This window comes from Xyrauchen texanus, chromosome 13, assembly GCF_025860055.1.
Source record: "Xyrauchen texanus isolate HMW12.3.18 chromosome 13, RBS_HiC_50CHRs, whole genome shotgun sequence".
In the NCBI taxonomy this organism is placed as follows: Eukaryota; Metazoa; Chordata; class Actinopteri; order Cypriniformes; family Catostomidae; genus Xyrauchen; species Xyrauchen texanus.
This window is the reverse complement of record NC_068288.1, coordinates 23,944,387-23,967,715: the sequence shown is the minus strand read 5'-3', so window position 1 is coordinate 23,967,715 and position 23,329 is coordinate 23,944,387. Positions and strand designations below refer to the sequence as shown.

The 23,329-nt window shown below is 37.5% G+C and overlaps 1 protein-coding gene and 1 long non-coding RNA gene across 2 annotated transcripts; one reads left to right on the top strand and one right to left on the bottom strand.

Annotated features, from left to right (window-relative positions):
- Positions 1–7,953: 7,953 nt before the first annotated feature.
- LOC127654080 (prothymosin alpha-A-like) lies at positions 7,954–12,069 on the bottom strand. The gene is made up of 5 exons (XM_052141058.1): positions 11,915–12,069; positions 9,564–9,632; positions 9,389–9,470; positions 9,122–9,207; positions 7,954–9,001 (listed from the first exon to the last, which is right to left on the bottom strand). Exons 1-5 carry the CDS (start codon positions 11,957–11,959, stop codon positions 8,963–8,965), a joined length of 321 nt encoding a protein of 106 aa, XP_051997018.1. The 5' UTR covers positions 11,960–12,069; the 3' UTR covers positions 7,954–8,962.
- Positions 12,070–13,381: 1,312 nt separating this feature from the next.
- LOC127654235 (uncharacterized) lies at positions 13,382–17,213 on the top strand. The gene is made up of 3 exons (XR_007971908.1): positions 13,382–13,498; positions 14,496–14,581; positions 14,722–17,213. It is a non-coding gene; the product is annotated as an uncharacterized LOC127654235 (long non-coding RNA).
- Positions 17,214–23,329: the final 6,116 nt, after the last annotated feature.

Below are 23,329 nucleotides of genomic sequence, written 5' to 3'. Positions count from 1 at the left end.
TTGTCTACAACCCATTACTTTATATATTATTGTCTGTGCATGCCTGCATAAATTATCATATGTTGTCATTTCCAGTGAGAATGTGTACATTTCTTATTTTTCAAGCAATAATTGGTAATAATTCGGGGGGGTTTTTACTAGAAAAAAACCGCATGGCTATTTAAAAATTTGTTATTTTTATTTGTTATTTATTTCTATGGCATGTCTGAATTTGGGAATTTTTGATTTCTTCACAGGTGACCCAGGAATAATAACCCTGTAACTTCTGTGTTTAATTTTCTTAAGCAGTAGTGCCTCTCTACAACAGTGCATTGCTCAGAACAGATCTCATTAGGGAGAAAGCCGAAATGCAACAGTTAAGCTCCAGATCAGCTGCAGCACTGACCCATAAAAGCATCATGTCTGCACCTGTTATCTGTTTTTATTATCGAAAGTTGAATGAGTCAAGATTAATTGGTTTCAGCTTAGGTGGAGATTTGCATCAGATGTAAAAACTGCAGAACCTGGTAGGCTATGATGCTGATCATTTTCTCATGTTGAATAATAATAGCTGTATCAAGGTGATATAAAATGTATATCCAAATTTCATTGATGTTTCAGAACAAAATCTAACTGGGAATATTTAATTCTTCTCGCCAGGCCACTTTCTTTGGAAAAGAGAAACCAAAAATGTCATGAGAAAGCTTTATGGAGCTAATACCATGTTAATACCTTTACAGTGTTACTCAATGTAAAGGTGCTTCACTTTTTTTTTTTTTTTTTATTACTCTGTCTATGCTGACACCCAGTGGCGAAATCTTTCCAAACCCAGTGTCAAAATGTGAGCAGATATTTTACCTGTTCTTAAAACGGCAAGAATCATCTGAAATCACAGCTTTAGGTAAGATTGATTCCAAAATATTCTAAAAAATATAAATAAAAGTTTGTCAACTTACATGCTTAAAATTAATTGTACTACAAAGTAATAACTCAATGAAGTATACCAAGTTTGTTCTGCACCTGCCCATTAGAGTTTGTCAGAACTGTGTGGTCAGGCCGTTTCGAAGCATATGGAGACCCTAAGCAAAATCCTAGGTTGGAGGCCCCCAGCAATAACAAGTAACAAATAATAAGATGCACTTCAGACCAGACAATAGAAAAATTAAAAATTAAAACAAAGGACCACATTGAAAATTAAAATTCTAAGATGCACTTCAGACCAGACAAAAAAAAAAAAAAAGAAAAGAAAAAAAAAAAAAGAATTAAAATAAAGGACCACATTGACAATTAAAATTCTACTTTAAGAAAATATATTTTATTGTTGTATTGTAGTTCTTTGGGTTATAGGCCTAAGTTTAATGAATACATCTACATTTAAAAAAAAAAAAAATATATATATATATATATATATATATATATAATTATTATTTTTACCATTAAATGCCCTATCAATGTAAATCTACTTATAACTCTAGTGCTTTTTGCACATCATCCTTCATATGGCTTTCAAGTGGCTTTCAAGGAAATCTCTTTATCAGGCAGCATGGGATTATGTCCCTAGTTAGTGTTCAAATACCACTGTGAATGGCCTATTGTTACAATTGTGATGGTTGGATGTAAATGAAAATTATATTGTGATATATTCATGGCTATATATTGTTGAAATTGGGACATTCCGTACCTAACAATAAAAATTATTTTTTATATATATATATATATGTATATATATACCTATACAATTATTATTTCAATATTTATGCATTTCAATTTCTTTACAAAATTCCATAAAATTGTATCTTTAACAAAATACTGTAAAATAAAAACAAAGTTGTATTAATTACATTTTGTTAAAAATTACACGGTTCAGTGTGATGGAAGTTTGTGAAATTGAAATGAAATTGTGAAATTGAAATCTTACTTTATCTAAATTTATGTAGGCTAAAATATTTTTTAAGGCTTGTACGTTTATCACACCATATTCATTATTTTTAACCATGCTGTCATACTGTAGTATTTCCAATTATTGTGTTATTTTAGTGCTAAGAAGTTTTTGATGTCTATGTGAGAAATGTTTTTCACTCTGAAATGCCAGGTTGTCCTGTGGACAATGTTTGGGACTAAAAGCTTGTAGATGACTCTCAAGTTAAATTGTTCAGCAATTATTGCAGTCTGAAAATCAGTCACAGATTCATGATTCACCACTAGATGGAGATAATAGGCTCTAATTGTGTGAAGCTCATCAGGGAAGGTTCGAGAAGGTTTACTTTTTCTGTCAACCCTTTATAATCCTATATAATAAGCATCAAATACTTCCTTAAGAAATGAAGGAACAAAATTGAATTTTCATCCTATAGAAGGTCAAAGGCAAGTTGTCGTTTATATGTTGTAATTTTAAACAATTCATTGATTACCGTTTCTATTGGCCAAAATTCCACATCTTACTCATAAATTGTTCTTGTTTTTTTTTTTTGTTTTTTTGTTTTTTTACTTTAGAAATCATTTTATTTTTAAAACAAAAATATTCTTCTCAAATCTGTCTCTATTAAAAGAAGCTTCCCATTTTTATAATTTACCTGTATACTGTAGTATAGTAAATATGTCTTATAGTGTGCTGATGACATTGTCACAGGATTCTAATGTGTGATCTGTATTGTTTTCCTGCAACAAACAACTGTGGGAATGTTCAATCGATTTTTGTCAAGATATCAATAGACTTTCAAAAATAATTTCACCCTCAGATTACAATTTTGAGTAAAATGTGTGACAACCCGATTGACTGTTTATATATTTAATCACATCAAAAACAGGCACATTTTTATGACCAGTTGCCTTGTTACTATAAAGAAGGTAAAGTAAATTATATGTAACTGTGTAAAGCCTCTTAAAACCAGACAACAGGTGTAAGACAAAAGGTTTCTGATAAAATAATGATAAGGGGTCATGTTAGAGAAGAACTATATAATTTAAAGGAATAGTTCATCCAAAAATGAAAATTCTCTCATCATTTACTCAACCTTATGCCATCCCAGATATGTATGGCTTTCTATCAACTGCTGAACACAAATGAAGATTACTGAATATTTCAGCTCTGCTGGTGATGCAAGTGAATGGGTGCCAAGATTTTGAAGTTCCAAAAATCACATAAGTCAGCATTAAAATAATCCATAAGACTCCAGTGGATAAATCAATGTCTTCAGAAGTGATATGATAGGATAGGTGTGGGTGTGAAACAGATAAATATTGAAGTCATTTTTAATATAAATTCTCCTCCCTGCTCAGTCAATCTCCACTTTCACATTCTTCTTCTTGTGTTTTTGGTGATTCACAGTCTTCATGCATATTGCCCCCTACTGGGCAGGGAGAAGAATTTCTAGCAAAAAAGGACTTATCTGTTTTACACCCACACCTATCATATCACATCTGAAGATATGGAATAAAACACTGGTGTCTTATGGATTAATTTTACTCTGCCTTTATGTGGTTTTTGGGGCATAAAAATGTTGGCCCCCATCCACTTGCATTATATGGACCAACAGAGCTGAAATAATCTTGTAAAAATAATCATTTGTGTTCTGAAGAAGAAAGAAAGTTATACATATCTGGGATGGCATGAGGGTGAGTAAATAATGAGAGAATTTAAATTTTTGGGTGAACGATCCCTTTAACTTTATCAAGAATGATTGATGTTCAGATCATGTGTAACAGAAGTTTAATCTTTGCATTTCAAGACTAGACAGTGGTTGGTTTCAGAATGAAGTGCTAAAGGCTTACAACAACATGCATTTATAACTGATACATAAATTGCCATATGAAAATTCAATGACATTTTTATTTTTTTATATTACAATTATACATCACAAGACGAGAATATTCAACCACATAAGACACAGCTACCGAAATGAACACAAAAATATATATACATTCAAAGACATTTGTATTATTCTGCATACATGCAGTTGCAAAATTTGCTATCACATTAAACTAAGTTGTAGAATACACCACAAGGTGGCATGAGAGACTCAGCAGGCGTTCCCACCTCCAACCTCTGACTACTGTTATTCATATACTCTGTTTATCCACAAGCAGCCAGATCTGATCACTGGACTGAGAAATTTACACAGGAAGACTCAGAGCTGGATATAGCACACTACAGCAGTTGTGTTTCACACTCATTATACTATTCTTCTTCCATGGATTGCTGAAAGGCGAGGCGAAAATGACTGACTAATACAAATTTGCACCATGGCAATATTATGAATTCCCTGGATGCCTATGCTTGGCCTTGGGATGATGCATTGCATGAATAGGACCATAAGGATACAACAAAAATTTAGAGCAGCACTTGAATTGTGTCCTTGTCATGGGCTTTACTTTACTAAAGGATTCTGGATTTTCAGGGAAAGTATCAGAAGGACTTTCAATATCTCTTTAATGAGAAGATATGTGAGTTGTTTTAGAATATTGCATTTAAATGTGTAAGTACTCTGACATGAAGAAGGGAAAAGGTATAATTCATCTGATGAACAAATCAGTAACCATATATGTAATACATTACTAAGAGATCCCAAAGTACCTACATACTACATTAACGTTTTGTTGTTTTAATACTCGATTTTATCAAATAATTATAATACAATGTAAAAAAAAAAAAATAAAAATCTGCATTTCCTTTTTCAAAACACAATTACTGGACTGAATAAGACAAGTGCATTGCTATCCAAAGTGGTCACAGTATTTTTTTAAAATGATAGTTTATTGCAACCTGAACCCTTTTGGCTATAAGCAATAATTTTGATGATTGGCTATACAGCAGGTACTTACTTCAGTGTTTAAAATTGAAACCAGAAATTTCAGATTAATTATGCTAGGAATTATGTAATGTATGTACAGAAACACATACCTACACACATACATAAGCCTGAGGTCAGACATTGTGCATAGCTGAGGATGTGTACACCTGCAAAGGCTGTAAAGTTGTAGTTTTATTAAGGTTAAAAGTCTCAATATAGTCCACTGACAGCCATATTTACAGGTTGTTAAGTGTTAGAAAACAGTGAATAAAGCTTTCTAACGAGATCAAAGACAATCCAAATTGAGAAAACCTCTAATGTTAAGATGATTTAAAGCCTGCTTGTAAACACAAAGCAAACAAATAAAACACATTTTTATTCTTAAAGCTTTACTGCTGATGATTACCAGGTGTCCAGACAGTAATCATACTTTATGCCATCTGTAATTCCGATTTAAAATCGATCCTATCGGCTACAACGATAATATGATGAATTTTCTTACAAGTAAAATGCTTTAATGCTGCACACATAATCATTTTGTGTCCTTGTCATAGCCTCTTGATATCTGCTTGCGAATGCACACTGTAAATGTAACTGGTCCTGCTCAACACACTCCGAACGGGATTTGCTAGTGTGCCTCTTGAGGCCAGGGGAGTGAGGTTTACACACTGCACAGCTACCTAATAGCTGGTTACCGTTACACTCACCTCCCTAATCCTCACTCCCATCCAGGTCACGGCACCACTGTCACAGGCCCTGCGCAAACTGCTCCGAATAGGGTTCGAACTGGCGTCTCCGGCATGGGAGGCAGGCACACAAACGAGGAGGCTAAAGGCTACAGCTCCTTAGTGTCAGTCGCTAGTGCGCCTCTTGAGACCAGGGGAGTGAGGTTTACACACCGTACAGCTACCTGTCAGCTGGCTACCATTACACATACAGTGTGCAAAAGGTCAAGTTTATTGAGCCTTTTTGAACAATATTGATCTCTATACTCTCAACGATGACCTGCTTGTAAAATCAATGTGCTCCAAATGTGTGCTTACACGCACAAACAAGCAAAACACATTTGCTATTGATGGTTTAGATGTTTATGTACTTTAATGGCCGTGATGGTTACACCTTTACCTGGTAATTCCAGGCTTATTTGTAAAATAATTCTGGAATATTGCACTGGACTAGCACTTTAAAGTCAGCTGAAGCATCCTGAGTGTGTCCATGCAACACACATAGTATATGCAAAGAAATGTCACCTAATGGACACTCAAAAACAAAGATTTGAAAAAGGGAACAAGAAAGTATGTGCCCATTTTCAAAGGTGCCTCTGTTTGTTCCTTTTAGGCAGCAGATGCCCTAACTCCACCCCCACCCCCACCCCCACCCCCACCCTAATCCTGACCATATGGAGACTTTAAGGCTTAGTACCCTGCCAGGAACAATCTGAGGCACCTTTCTCCCATCGCGAAATTTGCATCCTTGTTTAAATGCATCCAGTGTGGATTACATGGGAGTAATATTTCAGTATAGCAGCAACTACTAATGCACAAAAACACAAAATCTTCCCTAACGACTTTGGGCCTCATTCATGAAACACAAGCAGAATTAATTTCCGTCTAAATATTTAATTAAACCATTCTTGCATAAATTTCACAGTCAATTAAATGTGACCATTTACTTAAGAATGGTTTAACGAACACTTTTCACAGAAATGTTTTCTGCTCATGTTTTATGAAAGAGGCCCTTCATCTGTAGGGGCTTGTTTTTTATTAACTCTAGATCATTTAAAAAAAAAAAATTATGTATAGACCATAAGCTTGAACAGACTCTTGCTGGGATCCTTACAACCAGAAAAACTTCAAAGTAATCAAATCAAATAACATAAAAAAAAAAAAAAAAAAAAAAAATACTAATTGTTGACTGTTTAATTCAGCCATGAGGTAGAAGGAAGTCAGAACATAATTTAAAATTAGGAAAACAGTGTTTTCTGGATAAATTTGATAACTGCTGCCACTTAACCAAGTCCAACCATTTCTCTTATGATTCTGCCTTCTAGAATACCATTTAATTTTTATGTATATGTTTGCTCTTGCTTGAATGAACATGATTAGTTAGTTTAACTATGCATATTCCCCTATGCCTGTCTATTTTCTCCTCTTTCTTTTCTCAAATATTTCAGTAAGTATTTTTAATGATTTGCAATTTGTGCCTTTTGTAACTTCACTGGGCAAGTGTCATCTTGCATTTGCTAAAACATCATGATTTCTTTCTTGTCACATCATAGACTGTCCACCTGTATTGCCACCAGTGCAGGTTAATTCTGGTTGGAAATGTATTATATTGATTAGCAGGAAATAAAATAATTATCTGGAATTGTTCCAGCTTCCAGAACTCTGTCAATGTTCCATCTCCCTAGAGGATTCCCTGACATTTATTCCACCCTTTTAGACAGTCACCTCTTCAACTTACTCACCTCAGCTCTGATCGCTTAATGAGCCCGGACCCTGTCTGTCTACAAATGGATCTCCCTGGCATTCCTATAGCATGTCCAAGTTTGTACCATCTGATAGTTGCACTGCCTGCTAACTCTCCAATTTTAATTTACCGCCTAGCCTTTAAACCTGGTTTGTTTTCATGTAGTTTAGGAAGCAAGTTTTTTCTGCCTTAGGCCAGATAAGGGGCTGAAAGCCCATTCCCTTGCTGATAAGTATGTCTGCGAAGCAGTCCACATTTCAATTCTCCATTTAAAGCATTCTCTTGTGCTATTTGTCTGTTCTACAGCCTTCTCAAAGCCCTGACAGCAATTGTGCAATATCAACTGTCAGTTTCGTGCTTCGTTTCTTATAGTTGGAAGAGGAAAACCACCAAAACGGAAACACTTACTATTTCCATTTCTAGCTCTGCCATAGCTTTTGGTGTTGGCATCTTTTCCAATATATATATGTTTAATTTTGTCAGACTTATAACAGCTACTTAACCACAATTTATGCAATCTGTAAAAATATATCTATATTGACATGATATCTGAACTGAAATGTTTTATCACAAATAAATTCAATTCATTTTTGGAATATATTCATGTCTTATTATGCAATCAGATCATTTCATGAAATGGTACAGATAAAGTGACTATATTCAGTCAACAGCTAAAAATAGCATCCAGTATTTAAACTTCAAAGGTCAGTATCTCTTAAGCTCATAATTTTATTTTTGACAGATTTTTCTAAAAAACCCTCATCATGAATTATACATGTTGAGCACTAACTTACATTTGACTTACAAATTTGCTGAAAAGGTAGTAGTGGCATTTTTTCCAACTTGTACAATTCAGTATATAAAAAACCCCAAAAGACCAACTGATGAGAGCACTTTTTCCTAAAGAAATATGCATATAAATGGAAGAAAGACAGTCAATTTTATTTTACACAATATAATTTATACCAGTTCTTGGAGTCTCAAAGGCCTGAATAATTTACATTGATGTACATTTACTTTAAAACAGGCTGATGAAAAATATGAACTGCATCTGAAAGTAATGCTGGTTCAATTATCCATATCAACCATACAGTTCCAACATTAAAAACTGAAATGGAAAACAAAGAGAAAATAAATTTAAGAACTCACAAAATAAATTTCGGTTTATTGTCGCACAACAAATTTCACACATACATCAAACAGGCCACAAACAGATAGCAATTTAATAGACAAGAAATAAAAGAAAATTATTTTCTTTTGGCCTTGTCCTCTCATACAATTCAACTACGTATGATACAACTGATGTACATACACAAAGTTACTGGAATGCTTTGAATTAAAGTTTTTATACATGTTTTTCTTTCAATTTTTAAGTTTCTTTTGAGATATCATGACATGGCCAAACCACTAGTAAAATCTATTTCATAGAGAATTATCAACTTCAAAGCACCGTTTGGTAACCAGAGATCACGGTCAAAAATGTCTGACCTTCTAACAATATGTACAAAAATATAAAATGTAAATAAAAATACAAACAAATTTTTCCTTTCAAAGTATTTTGTAAGAAGGGAGAACTTTGAAGTATTGGTTGTTTCTACAAAATCTGCAGTTAGGTGTGCATACACGGATGCTGGACTCTACTTGATAATGACCATGTTTTTTTCCTCCCCCATTGGGCAAATTGAGGAAAGAAGGGATGAGAAGATTTCCAGCAGAGTAGCTTCTTACGCGTCGGTTTTCTGCTTCTTCGTTTCAACATCATCCTGAAAATGCAGCCAAACAGAATTAAAACACTGCAATTTCAGGGTCAGATTTATAAAATTGTTTGAAATATCTTTCTGATTTTTATCTGAGAAGTTCTGTAACATAACTCATAGACTTACCTCATCATCATCATCTTCATCATCCTCAGCTGCTCTTTTGCCTGTGCCACCCTCAACCTCATCATCTTCATCATCATCATCATCACCTGTAATATAGTTCACTCTAGTCACACATCTTTGTTTATTTGCTTCAGTTGTCAATACATAGATAGAGCTGTGTCAAGACTTTGACCACCATTTCAGCTGCCATACTCTTCTAAAACCAGCATCCTGACCAATGGATCTTTGATCTAATTTGTTTACCTGCACACTCCTTCCATAACATACCTTCTACATCATCTTCCTCATCCTCACCCACATCTTCTTCCTCATCTACTTCATTTTCTTGATCACCATTTTCCTCATTTTCCTAAACAAAAGTAAATAAAGTTATGGGATACAGTTCAAGATCATTTCGAAGCCATTGAAAGCATTGAAAAAGAACAAAGTTGTGGAAACTCACCACTTTTCCATTAGCTGGGACATCCTTTCCATTTTCTGTCTCCTCAACCTGTTTCTTTTCTTTAAGGTCCTAATGAAGAAGAAAAACATTCTCTGTAATTGCTTTAGTTACTTATCTGATCTGAAAATGAAACAATTAGACCAATGCTGAATTCACATCCTCTCTTATTCGTGAATGGTGACTTCCTTTCATATTTGAAATGCGACACTTCCATGATTTACATTCATTTGATGTCTTTCTCTTCCATCCCCTCTGGTTTAAAAGACCATATTGAGGTGTTGTAATTTGATACGACGACCGCGTTACCGCCAATAAACTGTGTAGTTCAGTATATCATCCACATCATTGCTTCTGGTAAAGACACGCCCGCTAAAAAACTACAACTCCCAGATCACAATTAGAGAATATTTCAACTCAGCCAATAAGAAAGCTCCGACGAATTCTACCAAAGAGAGGCTGGCCAGATAAACCCGAGAGAGAGAGAGAGAGAGCGAGAGAGAGAGCGAGAGAGAAAGAGAGAGAACAATAGCGCGAAGCTTTTTATGCCCTTTTTTTAAGAATTTGGTTTAATGAGCGCAACTTTGTTAACTAAAGAATCATCATTATTTTAAGAGAAAACAATATAACATTTTATCCATCAAGTCATTTTAAATCCCGGCGTTTAAAATGCAGATTTTACCTCGATCGGAATATCAACCGATATCCTTCAGTGCAGCCGCTCGCTCGTATGAATACATTTAGGCTAGGTCATAATTCCTTAGCCTTTAAGCGGTTTACGCCTGCAACGCCTTCTCACACCGTCACCATTACATGCCAACGCTTAGTACTGACACGGGGCATCTAGTGAGCCATGCATGAATATTGAACATATGCTCTGTGAGAGCTCTCACATAGATTTAACCATCTACAGGATAAAACGGACCTGTATATGGGTTAAATAAACAGCACTGGCATTTTTTTCACGAAACCATCTCCGTTATTCCATAGGCAAACTTAATCAGAGACGCGAGCTTGTTAAGACATTTTATTAACTGAGCGCAGCAATACAGCCTAACAAAGGACAAACCGGCAATGTTGTTTGCCCACAACTAAGATGCGAATGAAGTGATTATTTTACGACATCCGCACAGACTGAAACCACACGCTTGATAAACTGGTAGGAAATGTTCGCTTATGTATTGACACGCTGTAACTTAGGTCTCGAGCTCACATCCTGCGCTGGCCGCGCGCTACAACGAGAACTCATTCAGTCATATACTGCGAAGAGCGGCGCGAGGTGCATCCGCAGCAGGGTTTCGCGGGATAAGTTTATTTGCGAGGAAACTTCCGTCAGCATATGATTTAAATCCATACATCGATTTCATCAACTACATTCCTGCGAATGAGAATTGCATAAGAAGACACTTTCTATGGCCGAAAAAAATTAAAATAACGTAAACGTTTCACCCATCCTGTCGTCTCCTCAAAAGTGTCGGAGAGGAGGTAGACTATAGTACAAAAAAGCTCATATTTTCAGTTGTTTAATCAATAATGTACGGTGACCTATTAATTTCACTACTAAAAAATGAACTATAGGCCTATAGCACACTTGACAGAACTCCACAGGCCATGCAACCAAAGCCTCGCAGGCTACACTCCCGTTAAATAGCCCGTAAATCTGGTGCACGGTTGCCCTCGGGTTAACAAGCTATTAGCTTAGTACGATTACATTATGTGTGTTTTTACACTAGGAAAATTACAGATCACAATGGGCAAACGCAAAGTAGTCATAACCTTTCAAACATCGGGGAAATATGGTTTATTCACAATCGCATCATGAATCGTGAGGGCTGCAGAAACTTGTGTGACAGATCGGACTGCGGGCTGACGAATCGCCGCGTCTGGAGGACTCTGTGAGGCACGTTGAGTAATAATGAATAATTGAGATTACGGAGTAATAACGAAACTCACACAACAACCCATATAATCAGACTTGAGATAATGCGTATAATCATCTCTCTCACAGAATACTCACAATCATTTTCAAAGAGGAACCGAAAACCCGCATGTATAAACAAAGAACCCGCGCAAAATAAGAAGAAGAAGAAAAAAGCCCTAGTTGCAAATGTCTCCGTAACAAACCATAACTTCAGAGCACCTAACATTGTCTCATCCACAAGAAGTCTTCAAAGTGACAGTGAGCGGTCAGAACACCGACAACATTTGCAAACAGAATTCCAGCAGCAGCGAATCATGCAGTATACTGATTTCCGTGTCGCATACAGGCTACCAAGCTCACTTATTTAAATGTATAAAAATCACGCAGCTGTAAGTGTATCTACATTAAGTGCATAAATGAATAGTTGCATTACCTTGGCGGAGACTTCCGAGCTGGTATTGACTTTTGTGTCAGCCATTTCTGCCTAAATGTTAGGTTTATAATGGGGTCTCAGAACAAAATTATATAAAGAGGAATACGAGAAGAGTACAATAAAAAAGGACTATTAAGCGTCTGTAACGAGCTCTCACGGCGGCAGCGCTGTTAATATACAGCCCTGGGCGGAGCTCAGAGGCGGGCGGATTTCAGTGATTGGTCAGTGTTGCAAAGACCCTGTTCCTATGATTGGCCTGTATGAAACAATAGACAGTAGTTCTACAAAGTCAAACCCCGCCTCCAAACCAACCTCTGACTTATTTATGTGCGGAATAACTGTCGATCCACACTATCCTGGTCAACCTCCCTTTGATAGATGGCCTATATGGGCTGCTATATGTAAAAAGCCTTTATACGTAGGACATTAATACTGCCCTGAAATCTGTAATGCCCATATTGCCTCAAACGTTCCATTGTACTACTCACAGAGGGCGACCGATTAAGAATGCAGCTTTAATGCATACTTTACTTGCCTAATAAATTTTTTTGTTAATATGATGACGTTTTAATGTTATTACATATGCCATGACTACTTAATTACACGTGTGTATTATAACCTAATTTTTAAACAATTTGTTTTGCATTTTTTTTCATAAAGGGTTGTCCTTTTTTGTAAACTGTCCACGTTGATATACGTGTTTGATTCCCCCATAACTTTTGGGTTAAGTGTACACAAAAGTCACCTTATTGATTTAAGGTGACGCATAAACTTTTGCTCTGATAAACGAAAAGTCACATGTTCAATTAAATTATATTGCGGCATTAAGTAGACGCCCCACTGGTGAAACCTGCTCAACACTTGATTGACAGTTTTAAACCCCTCCCCTTTACCAATATTTCGAATGAGTAAGTAAAACACAGCATCAAGAGTGATTTATGCGAATAGCGATTTAGGCGTATTCTTCGAGAGAATGACACAATATAATATGCAATCAGTTAAAGGCCTAATACTTTCTTGTCAAACAAAACCACAATCGTGATTCCTTAAGTTCTCTCTTCCTACCCGAGATCTTGTTTCCTCATTTCTGTATCAATTATGCCATACACGGATGATTTGAGGAGCTAGTGATGGATACCGAATTTGCTTGAAAACGATTTAAGGTTTTCATGAACGTTATTATAATTTTTTCCATCATTCATGCAATTAAAATATACACTTAGCGTCGGCGATAGAAAATGTAATGGTGGAAATTTCCGTACCTCACCAACATGGCCGACTGAAACACCGTATGGCGTCTTAGAGTCTTCTCTAAGTGGTGATGATTGGGTGATTGGGCCGAACGAACACAGACTTGACGCTTTGCGAGAGCTGGTTGGATGCTGTGGTGTCAATCAACCGAGGTACCGCGTTGAAGGGTCTTAAGAAAACACGGAACTGGATTCACTTTTCTCTTTCATGTCTTCCCTCCCACATTATGGACATATTAAAGGTGTTAGCAAATACATGTGCAGGATTGGAGTTTCACGGGGGTTTATATGGGTATTAGCCGGCTCTGGTAATAATGCGAGATAATTTCTAAAGGTAAGACATTTAAGCAGATACGCTTATTGGTCAAAAACATTATGTATAATTATAAACAATGTATTAGTCTGAACAGTTACTATTCATGTTATACGTTTTTATCTTTAGTTCAGTCACCAAAAAAAAAAAATTTCTATATGAATAATTTTATATTAATGATTATTTAATCAACATTTTCCACAGTGTAACAGGACCTTAGGTCACAATTCCTGCTGTATGATATAATTTAGTTATATGATATAGTTTAGACCCTGGATCCTGAATGTCTGTCATTTATGCAAACATTTTTCATCCTAAGCAATTTACAGTAGCTATACTAATAGCATATAAGTCCCCCTGGAGCAAACTGGAGTTAAGTGCCTCACACAAGGGCAAAATGGTGATGGAGCTGGATTGTGATCTCTTTGACTCTCCGGTTCCTGGCTCATTGCTGCTTAAAATTATATGTGCAACCTTTGTAGTAGCAAACCGTAATCATAAGGCTTGTGCCACCATCACTTATCTCATGCATTAGCATACAGCAATCACAAATGTTAGGCATTCAGAGTGCCAAAATAAATGATTGAAAGAATGAATGTTTGATGGTGTGTCAAATTGCTTGAGTTGATCAGTTCTAGGTAATCTGGGATGCTGCAGCACAAGTTCATTGTCCCAGAGTCTCCTCCACACTGAATGCACTAGTCACATGCACTAATGTCTTCTGCTTAAATGTACAAATTATGTAAATTAATTATGCATGTATGCAACTTATCTCCCTAGATCAACTTAATTAATTTTGTTATAAATAATATTTACTGTATATATATATATATATATATATATATATATATATATATATATATAAGTTGTGAGGTGGGGCCTCCGTGGATCAGACTTGTTGGTCTAGCACATCCAGTAGATGCTCAGTCGGACTGAGATCTGGGGAATTTCGGAGGCCAAGTCAACACCTTGAACTCTTTGTCATGTTCCTCAAACCATCTCTGAACAATTTTTGCAGTGTGGCAGGGTGCATTATCCTGCTGAAAGAGGCCACTGCCATCAGAGAATACCGTTGCCATGTACGTGGTCTGCAACAATCTTTAGGTAGGTGGTATGGGTCAAAGTAACATCCACATAAATGCCAGAATTCAAGGTTTCCCAGCAGAACATTGCCCAGAGCATCACACTGCTTCTGCTGGCCTGCCTTCTTTCCATAGTGAATCCTGCTTCCATCTCTTCCCCAGGTAAACGACGCGCACATACCCAGCTGTCCACATGATCTAAAAGAAAACGTGAATCATCAGACTAGACCACCTTCTTCCATTGCACCATGATTCCAGTTCTTCTGCTCACATGCCCATTGTATGCACTTTTGGTGGTGGACAGGGGTCAGCTGCTACACAACCCCATACGCTGCAAGCTGCGATGCACTGTGTTCTGACCCCTTTCTATCATGGCCAGCATTAATATTTTTAGCAGTTTGTGCTACAGTAACTCTTCTGTGGGGTTGGACCAGACAGGCTAGCCTTCGCTCCCCATGTGCATCAATGAGCCTTGGACCAATTTTGGTACGTACTAACTAGAGATGCACCGATTGCAATTTTCTTGCGAAGTGTGACCTGCTGATACCGATTTTTTCCGATTCCAATTTTCTTTCTAAGAACTATTATTGACCACATATACAAACAAAATCTACCTTTCTTCAATGCTAAATTTTATTTTCATAATAAAATAAATTATTAAACATTACAATTTCCCCCAAACTGCACTAAGTTACAGGATCTTCTCTCACTTAAACAACTCTCAAAATAAAGTGCTCTGTGACTGGAAAGAGGAAGAAATAACAATTAACTGCAAATAAGTTGCTTTATATAACAGATGTCATTTTCCACTATTTTTATAAACCGTTTTCTCTTTATTACTCGTCTAACAAAACAATTCCAAAGATCTGAAAAACAGAAGTGTCCAATACGCTCAACTTACATTAGATGTCCAAATATCAGTTGTAAAACTGAGCACCGCTTCGGGAAGGGCTTGCATACCTGTCAACACTCCCGTTTTGTTATTTCTCCCAAAAAAAAACACCCGTAATTTGTATGGCCCAAACCACGTTATATGAATAATCACATCAATATATTTTTCCAAGGTGGGCCAGATCTTGAATGAAACGCATCCTACTCACACAATCGACACATCATACAAATTACAAATCATGTATGACCTCAATCTGGCAACCTACAACCCATTTGCGCTGTTGATATCTGCACAGGCAGTAGACGCGGGATGTTAAATCAAGCATCACTGGTAGATGGGAGGAGAAGACTCAGCTGGTGCTCCGGTGAAAAAAGCAAAATATACATGTAAATTTAACAACAGCTGGATGGAATAATTGAATTTCATATCCCGAAGCCATATCGACCATGCCCACGCCTTTTGCAATGGGTGTCGCACTGATTTTAATATCGGACACGGTGGGAAAAATTACGTTACTCAGCACATTAAATCAACAACGGCACAATTTGTATGTATTTAGCCTGCCTCTGCCATCCAGCACCCCACTTCCCCTCTCTCGGATTTGTGTACCCAAATGTTGACAGATAACAGGCTGCATGTGACATGACACGAGATTAAACAACTCGGGCAACGCAACGTCGGAAAGTACCTCATACTCTGTATCGAGGAAATTTATCAGATTTCTGATCCCTCTGTCCTCAAATATGGAGAACAGCTGGTCATCCAGGGCCATGAATTCCATAATTTTACTCGTAATTGCTTTGGTCTTTTCGCTGCTCGTACCAAGGAATGACAGGAGAGGCTGCTGACTTGTGACTGGCTCTGAGCTCTGGCTAGCTTTAGCCGCTTTCACGTTTTAGCTTCTTTTTTAAAATGGGCATTTTCAGCTGGGTGATGGTGTTATAAATGTCTAATTAGGTTTGTTGATCTGAAAGTTATTGTTGTGGTTCCCCCACGGTTTACTTTGGCGAACTTTATGTATTCTTCACTCGCACAGTGAAGATCTTCCACGCCAATGACATGTTTACATGCGGCTGTGAGGTTATGGCCTGCGTGCTGGCAACGAAACGGACCGGCTTGGAATCGGACAGATGTGAGGCTGACCGGATGGTCACCGATCCGGGCCGAGCATGCGGAAAATCGTCTAATTCCGGTCCCTGGCCGGTCGATCGGTGCATCTCTAGTACTAACCACTGCATAAATGGAACACCCCAAAAGACCTGCTGTTTTGGTGATGCTCTGACTCAGTTGACTAGCCATTACAATTTGGCCCATGTCAAAGTCGCTCAGATCCTTATGCTTGACAATTTTTCATGCTTCCAACAAATGTAATTCAAGAACTGACAGTTCACTTGCTGCCTAGTATATCCCTTGACAGGTGCCATTGTAACGACATAATATATATTATTCACTTCACCTGTCAGTGGTTTTTATGTTGTGACTGATCAATGCATTTACATATATATATTGGCAATTCATGTCTATTCAAAATGTGTTTGAAAATAATTAACATATTAGAGTCAAAACTTTCGAATTATTAGCTTGAATTTTTATGAAAGTTTAATAAATTGTGCTTAAAAAGTAATAGAAATACATAACAGGTTTGCCTGTGATGCTACGATCAGTGGTTATTGTACTACTCAAGCTTATAGGGAGAAATTGAGAAGCATCTGTCAGAAAATGCCCTTCAATGTCAAGATCTGAGAAATGTTTGTGACAAACACCCCCCATGCTAACATAACAAACAAACAAACTCTGAAATCATGCTCCATAGGGGTGGTGGGAAAAATCGATTCTTAGATGCATCATGTTGTGAACTTGCATGATTCTGAATCGATTCACAAACGTAAAGCATCGATTTTATGAATGTTTCTTGCTAACGTAATGTTGATGGAACGCAAAAGACGCACCTCGTAAGTGTGCAACTACAGCGCCCAGACAGTCTTTTGGCATGCACTTAACACGAGACACAGATGGCTCAGCAGGAAATTCGACCGGCACCCTCGGGATTAAAAGCAAGTGTATGGAAGCACTTTGGATATATGAAGACGAAGGGAAACGTGAGTTAGACAAGAGCCACATTGTACACAAGTTGTGTCAAATTAAAATAAAATATTTTGGAAACACGACAAACATGAAAACCCATATTACACGTTTCCACTCGGAGGAAGAAAATAAACTGCCGGTTGTAGCTGCGAACCAGATGACAATCGAGCACCGATGTCAAAGCTTCCACCCAGCTCTGAAAAGGCTAAGAGAATTACAAATTCGATTGCAATATATATTGCCAAGGATTTGCATTCTTACTTGGTTGTTGAAAACAAGGGCTTTCGGGGTATGTTGCGCATATTGGAGCCGAGATACAACATCCCATCTCGTAAATACTACACTGACACAGCGATCCCCACACTTATGTATTATACTTATGTATTCCTGGCACTAGTGTCTCTGCAAAAATAGTTTTTTCTACAGCAGGAGATATAGTCACTGCACAGCGGAGCAGACTTGCACCTGAACATGTTGACCAGCTCCTGTTCTCACACCAGAACTTGCACATCACTAGCTAAACACATTTGCACCGTCACGCACTGTCACTTATTTCATATCAATATATGCTGTAAACAGACCTGGAAGTAAACCCAGAGTCTTACTAAGTTCTACAGAGTTTACTGTACTGCCCTCCACTTAGTGTGTCAGCCATTTATAAAAAGGTAGTCAACATTTTGACTCCCCTCTGCTTTTTATTGTGGTATAAAGCTAAATGTTTTTGTTTTTTTTTTATCTGAGGGACTCTTTTATTTTCAGGATTTAGTTTAAATTCAGAAGCTTAAGACTCTTATTTATCATTGTATATGTGCAATTTCTATTATTTCTTTAATTTAAGTGCAATTTACAAGTTATTCAGAATATGCCACAAGCATAATTTATGTATGAGAGCTGCTAGTACAGAAAGCTTTGTATGAGTTTTGTCTCAGCAAAATGTTTATTTTTTTTTGTCTGATTTGACTTGCCACATTGCTTCCCATTGTTGTATTAATAAAAGTTATTGGAAGTAAATTCGTTATGAATCATTACAAATATTTTGCTTTAAAAGTACAAAGCAGTCAGTGAGAAAAAAATTCTGTATTGAAAAAAATATGCATCAAGATCCATCGTTAATCGTTTTATAATTGAATCGCAGCTGTCTGAATCGCAATCGAATCGAATCATGAGGTGTCTAGAGATTCCCACCACTAATGCTCCATTACCTCTGCTTTAAAGCTCATAAGACAAATCGTGGGCGGGATTTAGCAGTGAACGCTGGCATCTAAGTAGTGTCTTTTCCTGTCTTCAACTATAATACCCAATCTGGAAATCCCCCCTGCTTTGCTTCCGTCTGGTATGGTGGATCACGTGATCTTACACAGTCCCTGTGGAGAGCTCTACTTGCCCTGGTCTTAAATGGCCCTGTTTACTTACAAAATCCTATTGGTATTAAGTATCTGCAATGGACCTGGGACTGAAACATCACAGACAACACACTCATCATATCGCTTCTGAAAATATGCATTTTACTGCATAATCATATAGATTCATATAGATTACTTTTATGCTGTCTTTATGTGCTTTTTGGTTCTTCAGAATTTTGGTACCTATTCACTTGCATTGTGTGGACCTACAGAGCTGAAAATTTTTTCTAATAATTTTCATGTGTGTTCAGAAGATGAAAGAAAGTCATGCATATCTGGGATGGCACGAAGGGGAGTAAATGAGAGAACTTTAATTTTTGGGTAAACTATCCCTTTGTAATGTGTAGGTGCTAGACAGAATGACCCAGGAGTTAACAGTTCCAAAAATATTTATTAATAAAGTCAGTAATGCGTCACCGCACATATAGAGAGTAGTGTGTTCGTCAGTGGAGTGGGTGCGCGCATCATGGGAGTCAGGAGGAGCTTGGCAGAATCCTCCGTAGAAGCTTGGCGATGAGTGAGATGTCCAGCGGACAATGCGAGTGACAGCAGAAGTGTAGATCCTTGGCATGCGGGCATAGAGTGGAATTCCTTTGTGGATTGCCAGGCTGAACTCAGCAAAGACTGGAAGGAAAATCACAACCCAAACACATGCAAATCAACAGAGTGACAAGACAGGACCAGATAGACAAGGAGAGTGAGGTTAATACTCAATTTAGCATAATAATTTGGAAAAGAAACAGAGAAACATGAGGGTATATGTAGGGAGTGCAATCAGGCTGGAACCAGTGTTACTCGACAAGAAATTTGGCATGATCGGCGCCGCCCTGAGAAAAATGAAAGTTTCCTTGTAAATGCTGATCATGCCAGTCAAGTGCACCTGTGAAGCACAAGGGAGAAAAAATGACAAAACAAACCTGCGGGCTTACCAGAACCATGACACCCTTTCAATGACCAAAGTAGGTTCTTTGAACTTGTTATCTGTTATCTAGTTGGCTCACTCACATGTGATATGTTAAGCCAATAGGCTCACATGGTGTTAGGTTCTTTGAACTTGTTATCTGTTATCTAGTTGGCTCACTCACATGTGATATGTTAAGCCAATAGGCTCACATGGTGTGAGCTGATTGGTCCTTTGACATGTAATAAAGTAGCCAATCAACTTGCATCTCTTAGTGATGGGAAGCCCAATTCATTTCTGCGAATCAGTTCTTTTGGACAGTTTGTTTCAATGAACCAGTTAAAAAAAACAATTCACCAGTTATTTTATGTCATTGTGTAATGACGTCACTGTACATAATGCTAATACACCGGCATCGTAGATTACATGCTCAAACACATTCAATAAAGCCATATATAAGGGCATATTGATGATTAATACATTTTGTTTTTAGTTGTCAGTGTTTCATTCAGTGATCTTACATACATCCTACAATAAAGTTTTGCACCTAAAGCACCCAATATTGACACTGATATACAAATGTGGATGCTCTACGTGTCTAAAGCATACAGTATAAAGTAATTAACTAGTCTTAATCGATTCACCCTTTTTTACAGAAACCATGATCCAGCTCATCACAAATTCAAATATAATCTGCACAATACTCAATATTAAAATTTATTTACATCTCTCGACTGCAACATTTCACCCCCTCATTCAAGTCCGCGGTTCACGCATGGTCATCAGCTGCTCACTGATCAGCAGTTCTCAGTAATATGTCCAATGCAATTCTCAGTTCAGTGTACTGGTGTCTCGCAAACTGCTGCCAACAACTCAATGCAATGTTGACTTGAGAGCTGCTGTCCCGGGATCAGTGTACTGGTGACCCAAGAACTGCTGCAAATGACTTGATATCCTGTTGACGCCAGAGCTGCTGTCCCAGGATTCATGTACTCTTGGCTCGAGAGCTGCTGTCCTGGAATCAGGGTACTGTTCACTTGAGAACTGCTGCAAGCGACTCAATATACTGTTAACTCGAGCTGCTGTCCACGGATCAGTGCAATGTTGACTCGAGATCATCTTCATACACAAAATACACCAAAAAAAACACATTTTGCCTATCATGACCCTTTTTACAAGATGTAAAATAAGTCTCAGGTGTCCCCAGAATGTGTCTGTGAAGTTTCATCTCAAAATACCCCATGGATAATATATTATACCATGTTGTAAATGCCTCTTTTTGGGTGGAACCACAAACACGCTGTTTTCTTGTCTGTCTTTTTAAATGCAAATGAGCTGCTGCTCCCCGCCCCCAACAGCTCTGGTCTCTGTGAATACAATCAGAGACAACGGTAACTTTTTCTGCATTAGGAAAATCCTGCTTTATATTGACACTCATTCACAAATCAGTCTGGTGTAAAATTATTTGCACAAACATACACACATTTTTGTGTGTTTTGGGGCACATGTCTTCAGTGGCTGTGATGCCGGAAGTACGTGAAGACTCTTATGTTCACTTTTACAGCCAACAACAGAACACTTATGATGCTTACGAAGCTGAGACATTTTCTGTGTGCTCCAGCGTGGAATAAAATGGTGGACTGTGTGTAGATCACTCAGGGGAGAATCTATGATAATAGGGTGGAGTCCGTCACCAGTGGTTTGTGAAGCCTGCTCTAACAAAAAGCGAAAACCATTCATTTTGACACACTGTTTTTGATTAATAGAAATATAAGAAAGAGGAGTGGGTGGACTTTTAACATTGTAGGGTGGTTGTGTACACACACTGCCGACTCACATTTATGCACAAACACCATGTAAAAGTTAATTTAGCAAAATAGGTCCCCTTTAATCACACGCATGCTCATTGTTAGAAGCTCATCAGTTCTCAGTACGCCGAACACCTCAGAAAGGGGCGATTCTCAGTTGAGTGTACTGTTGACTCGAGAACTGTTGTGACCGGAGCGTTCAGTCCAATTTGTGAACTAGTTGGAGCGGTTCATTGCAAAGAAGATTTAGGAAAAGCAGATATCAGCAGTTCTAGGATCATATTACTCCTGGTTATCGGCTCATTTCGAGTCGGAGTGTCAGGCACATCTGAGAGACATGTTAAGACAGAATAACTTGTGGATCAGTGTTTACTCGAGACACAAACCGCTTCAAACGATTCAGTCCAATTTGGTGAACTGGTTCATCTCATTCACTAAAAAGAACTGGTTCAAAAGAACGATTAGTTCACGAACAGTGTCCTGTGTTGGGTAAAGTTACTTTTTAAAGTAACTCGTTAGAATATTGCGTTACTAATTAAAGATTAACTTAATTAATTAAAAAGTAAATTTTTGTGGAAAGTAAAGCGTTACATTACTTTTGCGTTACTTTTTTCTCACAGCCACTTTCTCTTCTGCTATGCTATGCATTTCATACAAATAAGCCATGCATTGCGTACAAGAGACATTACAGGTCATACTAGATACAATGTCTTCCTTGAACACTTGAAACAACATAGTAAACAAACAGATATTTAGAAAGTAGGTCTTTACGTCATGTTTATAATAAAGAATCAATAACCTCAATATGTATGATTGGTTTTTCCATCAACATGGCAGCCAATATGAATAATGAAGTATAACCACTGTCTTACCTAAAGCAACAAAGTCCAGTTCTTGAACCTGCATCATATATGTAATCATATTCAGTGCCCATCGACAATGCCAGAGTCAACTTAAGATGTTTTTAAAAAATCTGGATAAAATTCAGTGGGGAATGCCTGCCTAAAATGTTCAAGGTATGTATCTGATTATAAAATAATATTTTTCACTTAAGTCAGTTCAGTGTACAGTTGTTTTGAGTGGATCCATGGTGTGTACAGAAGCCACTGGTTGATCGCATACAAAAAGGCATATGTTGATATAACTTTAATGTTACCAAAATTAAACCAAGACATTTTATGTGCATACACAATTGATGTAGAACGTTACTCGTAGCCACTGATCTAGAGGGATCTTTTCTCATCCCATTCTCCCAGTTACGGAGCAGTTCGGCTGTGGAGAAGTCAGTGAATTTAACGAGTATTTTACACTGTGTATCATGTTATAATCCCTCTGCCTAAATGCGTTTACTGATTTGTTAATGCAGTGTGTATTAACACATGAATCAATCGTGTTTCACTCAACCAAATGTTGACCTCTTAGTATGATAAAACACAATTTTCCTGGCTTGTAAAGCTTATGCGCATGCCTGTTTGCAAATTGATTTACAGGCTATGTCTGGAGTGGTGGTGATGTAGTGGTCTAAACCACATAACTGGTAAACTGGTAATCAGAAGATCGCTGGTTCGATCCCCACAGCCACCACCATTGTGTCCTTGAGCAAGGCACTTAACTCCAGGTTGCTCTGGGGGTATTGTCCCTGTAATAAGTGCACTGTAAGTTGCTTTGGATAAAAGCGTCT